We start from the raw sequence: 10234 nt of genomic DNA on the forward strand, positions 1-10234 counted from the left end.
CAACACTCAGTAAACGTTTAGGAACTGAGGAGACACATTTTTGAAGCTTCTCAGGTGGAATTATTTCCCATTCTTGTTTTATGTACAGCTTAAGTTGTTCAACAGTCCGGGGGTCTCCCTTGTGCTATTTTAGGCTTCATAATGCGCCACACATTTTCAATGGGAGACAGGTCTGGACTACAGGCAGGCCAGTCTAGTACCCGCACTCTTTTACTATGAAGCCACGTTGATGTAACACGTGGCTTGGCATTGTCTTGCTGAAATAAGCAGGGGCGTCCATGGTAACGTTGCTTGGATAGCAACATATGTTGCTCCAAAAGCTGTATGTACCTTTCAGCATTAATGGTGTGTGTAAGTTACCCATGTCTTGGGCACTAATACACCCCCATACCATCACACATGGTGGCTTTTACACTTCTTTTCCTTTTTGGTCCGGAGGACACGACGTCCACAGTTTCCAAAAACAATTTGAAATGTGGACTCGTCAGACCACAGAACACTTTTCCACTTTGTATCAGTCCATCTTAGATGAGCTCAGGCCCAGCGAAGCCGACGGCGTTTCTGGGTGTTGTTGATAAACGGTTTTCGCCTTGCTTAGGAGAGTTTTAACTTGCACTTACAGATGTAGCGGCCAACTGTAGTTACTGACAGTGGTTTTCTGAAGTGTTCCTGAGCCCGTGTGGTGATATCCTTTACACACTGATGTCGCTTGTTGATGCAGTACAGCCTGAGGGATGGAAGGTCACGGGGCTTAGCTGCTTATGTGCAGTGATTTCTCCAGATTCTCTGAACCCTTTGATGATATTACGGAGCGTAGATGGTGACATCCCTGAATTCCTTGCAATAGCTGGTTGAGAAAGGTTTTTCTTAAACTGTTCAACAATTTGCTCACGCATTTGTTGACAAAGTGGTGACCCTCGCCCCGTCCTTGTTTGTGAATGACTGAGCATTTCATGGAATCTACTTTTATACCCAATCATGGCACCCACCTGTTCCCAATTTGCCTGTTCACCTGTGGAATGTTCCAAATAAGTCTTTGATGAGCATTCCTCAACTTTATCAGTATTTATTGCCACCTTTCCCAACTTCTTTGTCACATGTTGCTGCCATCAAATTCTAAAGTTAATGATTATTTGCAACAAAAAAAAGTTTATCAGTTTGAACATGAAATATGTTGTCTTTGTAGCATATTCAACTGAATATGGGTTGAAAAGGATTTGCAAATCATTGTATTCCGTTTATATTTACATCTAACACAATTTCCCAACTCATATGGAAACGGGGTTTGTAGATCCTTACTAAGGGTGTCCCGATACAAGTTTCACTTTTGATACAATATCGATATCGAAGTCTTGAATATTGTCCGACACCGATATTGATCCAATACAAAATCAACGAGAATAATACAACATGCTTTTATTGTTTTGCAGTGTGGAATGTTAGAAAAGGTTTGATCGTGTGAAATTAGTCGCTATGAAAAACATTAACCTATTTATCATTAACTACCGTATTTTTCGGAGTATAAGTCGCTCCGGCCAAACTATGAAAAAACTGCGACTTATAGTCCGAAAAATACAGTACCTCAAATGGACTTATGCTGCGTTTGAGTTTAAATGGAGTGGTAATTGATCTTTGGCGACACCTTGTGGCATACTTGCCAACCTTGAGACCTCCAATATCGGGAGGTGGGGGGTAGGGGGTGGGGTGGGGTGGTGGTGGGGGGGGGGGGGGGTTGGTTGGGGGCATGGTTTTTTACAGCTAGAATTCACCAACTCGAGTATTTCATATATATATATATATATATATATATATATATATATATATATATATATATATATATATATATATATATGTATGAAATACTTGACTTTCAGTGAATTCTAGCTATATATATATATATATATATATATATATATATATATATATATATATATATATATATATATATATATATATATATATATATATATATATATATATATATATATATTTATTTTATTTACATAGAAAAAAAAAACAAAACTTGAATTTCAGTGTTCCGGTGGCTATCCATTAGATGGCAGTATTGTCCTGTTTAACTTCTCCGTTCATTGGGCAGGCAAGCTGTTTATATTGTGGGAAAGCGGACGTGAGAACAGGCTGTCCCCACTCAGTCTCAGGTCCGCATTGAGCTGGAGGGGGCGTGGCCTCCAGCTCCGGCTGAATACCGGGAGTTTGTCGGGAGAAAATCTCTGCTGTGAGGTTGTCGGGAGAGGCGCTGAATACCGGGATTCTCCCGCTAAAAACGGGAGGGTTGGCAAGTATGCCTTGTGGCCACAATAGTTCATTAAATTAAGCTCGCGACGACATCAGTTGAAGGATGCGGACACGTTTAATACTGGATACTTTCGAACACGCCCCTGTCTTGGAGACTCGGTATGCGTACGTGATATGCAACTAGTATTATTTGACACTTTGTATTGATGAATGTGTTGTTCAATCAAGGACACTTATTAAGTATGTCTAGCTTGTGTGCTGTTCTGTGCTTAGCTGTTGTGTAGCCGCTAGCTTTTAGTAGCCTACCGGGTTTACATTTTTTAAATGGCTTGGCTAAAACAGAAGAAAAGACCATTCTTAGACGACATTTCAATGTCAACTGGCTGCTTGTATCGGAGATTATATCGGACACTTTACATGCAAGTCAAAATCACTGATACCCGTTTTTTTTGTTGCTAATATCGAACCCATATCAACATCGGATCGGGACACTTCTAAACCTTGCTAAACGAGGCAGTTGGCAACTATTGAACAGAACCAGATTCTAAAGCTATCAAGTGGCCGTACGGAAGTAAATGCACCGTAATCGGAACAAACGGCCGAATATTTCCGATATTCCTTTGGCTGTAATGGTTCGTGCCAAAGACGTGATGAGTCCCGTGTGGAAGCTCAAATAGGGAAAAGCTCCCGAAGCGTCTCTCTTATCTGTCACAGTTAAACCCAAACAGTGTCGGAGATAAGCTCGCAGAGAAAGGTTTGCTTTTTAAGGTTAGAATGTTCATTTAGCCACGATGCGGTGGGAAGGGCGGGTGGAGTGGTTCAAACGAACTTCTTCCGCTTATCCGAGGTCGAAGCTCAGACTTCCGTCTCCCCAGCCACTTCGTCCAGCTCTTCCCGGGCGGATCCCGAGGCGTTCCCGGGCCAGCCAGGAGACATAGTCTTCCCAACGTGTCCTGGGTCTTCCCCGTGGCCTCCTACCGGTCGGACGTTCCCTAAACACCTCCCTAGGGAGGCGTTCGGGTGGCATCCTGACCAGATCTGGCTCCTCTCCATGTGGAGGAGCAATGGCTTTACTTTGAGCTCCTCCCGGATGGCAGAGCTTCTCACCCTATCTCTAAGGTCACCACCCGGCGGAGGAAACTCATTTGGGCCGCTTGTACCCGTGATCTTGTCCTTTGGGTCGTAACCCAAAGCTCATGACCATAGGTGAGGATGGGAACGTAGATCGACCGGTAAATTGAGAGCTTCGCCTTCCGGCTTAGCTCCTTCTTCACCACAACGGATCGATACAACGTCCGCATTACTGAAGACTGATCTAACAATCCACTCTTCCCTCACTCGTGAACAAGACTCCGAGGTACTTGAACTCCTCCACTTGGGGCAGGGTCTCCTCCCCAACCCGGAGATGGCACTCCACCCTTTTTCCGGGCGGTTGTTCACTTTAAACTTTAAAAAACCATCTCAGGTAGGTCACCTAGGTCCGGTGGCCATGGATGAAGTGCTTGCTGTCCAGAGTCGGGACCCCGGGTGGACCGCTAGCCTGTGCATCGGTTGGGGACATCTCTGCGCTGCTGACCCTCCTCCGCTCGGGACGGTTTCCTGCTGGCCCCACTATGGACTGGACTCTCGCTGATGTGTTGGATCCACTGTGGACTGGACTTTCACAATATTATGTCAGACCCACTCGACATCCATTGCTTTCGGTCTCCCCTAGAGGGGGGGGTTACCCACATATGTGGTCCTCTCCAAGGTTTCTCATAGTCATTCACATCGACGTCCACTGGGGTGAGTTTTTCCTTGCCTGTATGTGGGCTCTGTACCGAGGATGTCGTTGTGGCTTGTGCAGCCCTTTGAGACACTTGTGATTTAGGGCTATATAAATAAACATTGATTGATAAACATTGATTGACCTAAGAACGATATTGATGTCCAGATCAACAGCGCCTCTGCAGGTAGCAGTTGAGTAGTACACTCACTACGCTCGTACTGTACAAGCTAATATATTTAATACATTAGATCAGACCTGGGCAAATTAAGGCCCGGGGGCCACATGCGGCCCGTTAAGCTTTCCAATCAAGCTTTTCATTCCCAAATAATTTTTTAAAGATCTTTAAGATGGAAAGTGTAGCTGCCATTATGATGTGCAGTCATGTTTTCAAATGACCGTAAATCTTGAACTATACAAAGTATTAATGGTTGAAATCAGCACTTATGGATGATATACCAGTTACTATGGTAATATAATTAGTTACTATGGCAATCTAATTAGTTACTATGGTCATCTAATTACAAAACCCGTTTCCATATGAGTTGGGAAATTGTGTTAGATGTAAATATAAACGGAATACAATGATTTGCAAATCCTTTTCAACCCATATTCAGTTGAATATGCTACAAAGACAAGATATTTGATGTTCAAACTCATAAACTTTATATTTTTTTTGCCAATAATAATTAACTTAGAATTTCGACGTCCCCAGTTTCCAAAAACAATTTGAAATGTGGACTCGTCAGACCACAGAACACTTTTCCACTTTGCATCAGTCCATCTTAGAAGAGCTCAGGCCCAGCGAAGCCGACGGCGTTTCTGGGTGTTGTTGATAAACGGTTTTCGCCTTGCTTAGGAGAGTTTTAACTTGCACTTACAGATGTAGCGACCAACTGTAGTTGCTGACAGTGGGTTTCTGAAGTGTTCCTGAGCCCATGTGGTGATATCCTTTACACACTGATGTCGCTTGTTGATGCAGTACAGCCTGAGGGATGGAAGGTCACGGGCTTAGCTGCTTACGTGCAGTGATTTCTCCAGATTCTCTGAACCCTTTGATGATATTACGGAGCGTAGATGGTGAAATCCCTAAATTCCTTGCAATAGCTGGTTGAGAAAGGTTTTTCTTAAACTGTTCAACAATTTGCTCAGGCATTTGTTGACAAAGTGGTGACCCTCGCCCCATCCTTGTTTGTGAATGACTGAGCATTTCATGGAATCTACTTTTATACCCAATCATGGCACCCACCTGTTCCCAATTTGCCTGTTCACCTGTGAGATGTTCCAAATAAGTGTTTGATGAGCATTCCTCAACTTTATCAGTATTTATTGCCACCTTTCCCAACTTCTTTGTAACATGTTGCTGGCATCAAATTCTAAAGTTAATGATTATTTGCAACAAAAAAAAAAGTTTATCAGTTTGAACATCAAATATGTTGTCTTTGTAGCATATTCAACTGAATATGGGTTGAAAAGGATTTGCAAATCATTGTATTCCGTTTATATTTACATCTAACACCATTTCCCAACTCATATGGAAACGGGGTTTGTAGTTACTATGGTAATGTACGTCACAGCAGCTCAGACGAGGCACCAAGCAGTGTGGGCGGGAAGCGTTTCCACAGACGCAAAAGGAGATTTTCACAACAAAGTGCTAAAGCTTAGTGATATATCAGATATATCAGATTATAGGTGGGGTTTATTTTGTACCCTTCGCGTTCATATTTCACTGTTTGTTGCGTTTCACTTGATTGTAAAATATGTCGATCGAAACAGGGTGTGACGTTCATATTTTGTCAATATTCAGTGTTTTATCCTTCGTAGAAAAATGTAAAATTCCATTATGTCTTTTTAAGGCGGTCTGTCGTAACGTTTTTAGCATTCAATCAGACATTATTGTGAGGTTTTGTATTAGTGTTCCTAAAAATAGATATACCGGCCCCCCAGACACATTTTTTTCTCTAAATGTGGCCCCCAAGTCAAAATAATTGCCCAGGCCTGCATTAGATGGTAAATACGCTAGATCAGGGGTGTCAAACATGCGGCCTGTGAACAGGTTCAATCCGGCCCGCGAGATGAGTTTGCTAAGTGTAAAAATTAACCGGCATTTTTTAATTAAAGTTAAGTTAAAGGCCTACTGAAAGCCACTACTACCGACCACGCAGTCTGATAGTTTATATATCAATGATGAAATCTTAACATTGCAACACATGCCAATACGGCCGGGTTAACTTATAAAGTGACATTTTAAATTTCCCGCTAAACTTCCGGTTGGAAACGTCCATGTATGATGACGTATGCGCGTGACGTCACGACGGCAACGGAAGTATTCGTACCCAATGTGTCACCATACAAACTGCTCTGTTTTTATCGAACAATTCCACAGTATTCTGGACATCTGTGTTGGTGAATCTTTTGCAATTTGTTTAATGAACAATGGAGGCTGCAAAGAAGAACGTTGTAGGTGGGATCGGTGTATTAGCGGCTGGCTGTAGCAACACAACAAGGACTACTTACTTGGATAGCAGCCGCGCTAGCCGATGCTAGCCGCCAACGCATCTGTGATTGGGTGAAGTCCTTCGTCGCGTGGTGGAGCCCTAATGTGAGGTCCGGTTGCTAAGTTGCTAAGTTAGCCTCAGCGTCGTTAGCAACAGCATTGTTAAGCTTTGCCAGGCTGAGAATTATTAACCGTGTAGTTACATGTCCATGGTTTAATAGTATTGTTGATCTTCTGTCTATCCTTCCAGTCAGGGGTTTATTTATTTTGTTTCTATCTGCATTGGAGCCAGATGCTATCACGTTAGCTCAGTAGCTAAATAGCTTCGCTGATTTATTGTCGTGGAGATAAAAGTCACTGTGAATGTCCATTTCGCGTTCTCGACTCTCATTTTCAAGAGGATATAGTATCTGAGGTGGTTTAAAATACAAATCCGTAATCCACAATAGAAAAAGGAGAGTGTGTGGAATCCAATGAGACCTTGTACCTAAGTTACGGTCAGAGCGAAAAAAAATATGTATTTCACTGCATTCTAGTCCGTCACTCTAACGTTCCTCATCCACGAATCTTTCATCCTCGCTCAAATTAATGGGGTAATCGTCGCTTTCTCGGTCCGAATCTCTCCCGCTCCATTGTAAACAACGGGGAATTGTGAGGAATCCTACCTCCTGTGACGTCACGCTACTTCCGGTATAGGCAAGGCTTTTTTTAATCAGCGACCAAAAGTTGCGAACTTTATCGTCGCTGTTCTATACTAAATCCTTTCAGCAAAAATATGGCAATGTCGCGAAATGATCAAGTATGACACATAGAATGGATCTGCTATCCGCGTTTAAATAAAAAAAAAATCATTTCAGTAGGCCTTTAAAGGCCTACTGAAATGAATTTTTTTATGATAGCATCAGTCTCAAATGCAGATAGAAACTAAATTAAAAAAAACCCTGACTGGATGGATAGACAGAAGATCAAAAATACTATTAAACCATGAACATGTAAATACACGATTAATAATATTCAGCTTTTCGAAGCTAAAAAAATAGAAGCTAACCTAGCTACGTAGCCAACGTGATAGCATAGCAGTCTCAAATGCAGATAGAAACTAAATAAAAAAAAACCCTGACTGGATGGATAGACAGAAGATCAAAAATACTATTAAACCATGAACATGTAAATACACGATTAATAATATTCAGCTTTTCGAAGCTAAAAAAATAGAAGCTAACCTAGCTACGTAGCCAACGTGATAGCATCAGTCTCAAATGCAGATAGAAACTAAATTAAAAAAAACCCTGACTGGATGGATAGACAGAAGATCAAAAATACTATTAAACCATGAACATGTAAATACACGATTAATAATATTCAGCTTTTCGAAGCTAAAAAAATAGAAGCTAACCTAGCCACGTAGCCAACGTGATAGCATAGCAGTCTCAAATGCAGATAGAAACTAAATTTTAAAAAACCCTGACTGGATGGATAGACAGAAGATCAAAAATACTATTAAACCATGAACATGTAAATACACGATTAATAATATTCAGCTTTTCGAAGCTAAAAAATAGAAGCTAACCTACCTACGTAGCCAACGTGATAGCATAGCAGTCTCAAATGCAGATAGAAACTAAATTAAAAAAAACCCTGACTGGATGGATAGACAGAAGATCAAAAATACTATTAAACCATGAACATGTAAATACACGATTAATAATATTCAGCTTTTCGAAGCTAAAAAAAATAGAAGCTAACCTAGCTACGTAGCCAACGTGATAGCATAGCAGTCTCAAATGCAGATAGAAACTAAATTTAAAAAAACCCTGACTGGATGGATAGACAGAAGATCAAAAATACTATTAAACCATGAACATGTAAATACACGATTAATAATATTCAGCTTGGCGAAGCTAAAAAAACAGAAGCTAACTTAGATGCGGCGGCGGGCTTACTCACTGTAGTGCGTCTGCTATCCTGCTCAAAACACAACACAACCTCCTGGTGTTGGTGTTGCTGTAGTCCGCCGCTCCACCGATCGCACCTACAACTTTCTTATTTGCAGTCTCCATTGTCCATTAAACAAATTGCAAAAGATTCACCAACACAGATGTTCAGAATACTGTGGAATTTTGTCGAAGAAAACAGAGGTATTTGAATTGGGTCCAAACACTTCCCTTGACCTCGTGACGTCACGCGCATACGTCATCATAAGCGGAAGTTTCCTGGGAAGTTTAAAATTGCACTTTATAAGTTAACCCGGCCGTATTGGCATGTGTTGCAATGTTAAGATTTCATCATTAATATATAAACTATCAGACTGCGTGGTCGGTAGTAGTGGCTTTCAGTAGGCCTTTAAAGTTAAAGTGATTCGGCACAGATTCGGTGACCACCGATGAGGCGCTAGCTGTCCAAATGATTGGGCACTTTTGGAAGTTAACAAGTGGATTTAATAACATAATTAACCCTCCAACATAACATTCGTATACATATCTAGCTCTGCATGCACTTTAAAATGCTGCTACTCTGCGACTTTTTGTACTGTCGTTTACAATCAACTCATCAGCACTATTAATGCTGACTCAGCAAATACAACGTTGGTTTGGATAAAAGCTAAAAAAAATACATAAAAAGAAAAGTCCAACATGACCGCAGGTTTTAGTTCGCAGGTGAATTCTGAAGTTTGAAGGTGATGTAGTTTACTGAGCATCCTTTCACAGGTTGCTTGGATACGCGGTGTGAAGTGGTGAAGGTCAAGCCGACGTACGTGTTTAGGATATATTTTCCAGATTGGCGACACTGAGAGGCGACGGCGGTCGTACCAAACTTCAACCACGGCTTCCGCGGACGGTTTTGACGATACAACGTAACGGAATTGTCGGTCCACAACAACAGGCGTGAACGCCTGAGTGAGACGGTTGCCATGACAACAGAGCGCTCGTGGGATGTCTCTGTTTGATTGACAGGACAGAAAGCGTCTTGGGGAACGTCCGTTTTGTCCCGCCATGTTGTTTTGACTATACAGCGACGACACACCACAAAAGAGGAATCGATCGGCTCGCGATCTGATTTTTTTTTTATCCTTCTTCCTTTTTTTACAGCGGAAAGACCAGAAAGCCGGAGAAGGTGGAGTACTGCCATCCGCCCACCAGGTTGCCCTTTTCCAGCTTCAGGTAGATCTTGTCCTCCTTTTCCAGGTAGAGCAGGACTCCGTTGGTGGCCGCCTCGCGGGTCACGTCCTTGTCGCCCGCGAAGGCCGAGATGACCGGCCTCCCGTTCAGCATCAGGTTCACCTGGCCAACGCAAGACCACACGGATCAGGTCACGCAGGTGAAGGTAAGTTTGTTGAGTTTAAATGTTATATCGCTGACAATTGCAACCCAGAACACTTTTTTTTTAACTCCCACAAGGTGTGAAAAAGACTGAAATGTGATGCTTTTTTGCACCAATTTCAAAATCCGTCCAATTAGTCTGTTCCAGGGTCAGCATGAAAGCTTTATTAATATTTTAGGTCACTTTTGAACATTCTTACCCGTCACACAAGTGTAAAGAGAAGGTTATCGCCTTAAAATACTATTATATATATATATATATATATATATATATATATATATATATATATATATATATATATATATATATATATATATATATATATATATATATATATATATATATATATATATATATATATATATATGTCTTAATTAGATTATCCAAAAAATAGT

General features: G+C 41.4%; 1 protein-coding gene and 1 long non-coding RNA gene across 3 annotated transcripts in view; one reads left to right on the forward strand and one right to left on the reverse strand.

Moving 5' to 3' along the window:
- LOC133652955 (uncharacterized) overlaps positions 1 to 10234 on the forward strand; it is a 31333-nt gene that overhangs the window by 18071 nt on the left and 3028 nt on the right. The window contains exons 3-4 of one of the 2 annotated variants that reach the window (XR_009826633.1): positions 9608 to 9632; positions 9704 to 9842. This is a non-coding gene — a long non-coding RNA (uncharacterized LOC133652955). Of the gene's footprint in view, positions 1 to 9607; positions 9843 to 10234 lie in introns of both variants that reach the window. The other variant, XR_009826632.1, reaches the window with a different exon arrangement.
- The window catches only part of cbln4 (cerebellin 4 precursor), a 12158-nt gene continuing 10903 nt past the window's right edge, over positions 8980 to 10234 (reverse strand). The window contains exon 3 of the mRNA XM_062051914.1: positions 8980 to 9799. Coding sequence (XP_061907898.1) covers positions 9602 to 9799 — 198 coding nt within the window. The 3' untranslated portion in view covers positions 8980 to 9601. The remainder of the gene's footprint in view (positions 9800 to 10234) is intronic.

The sequence above is a fragment of the Entelurus aequoreus genome, linkage group LG07 (genome assembly GCF_033978785.1).
Source record: "Entelurus aequoreus isolate RoL-2023_Sb linkage group LG07, RoL_Eaeq_v1.1, whole genome shotgun sequence".
NCBI lineage: Eukaryota > Metazoa > Chordata > Actinopteri > Syngnathiformes > Syngnathidae > Entelurus > Entelurus aequoreus.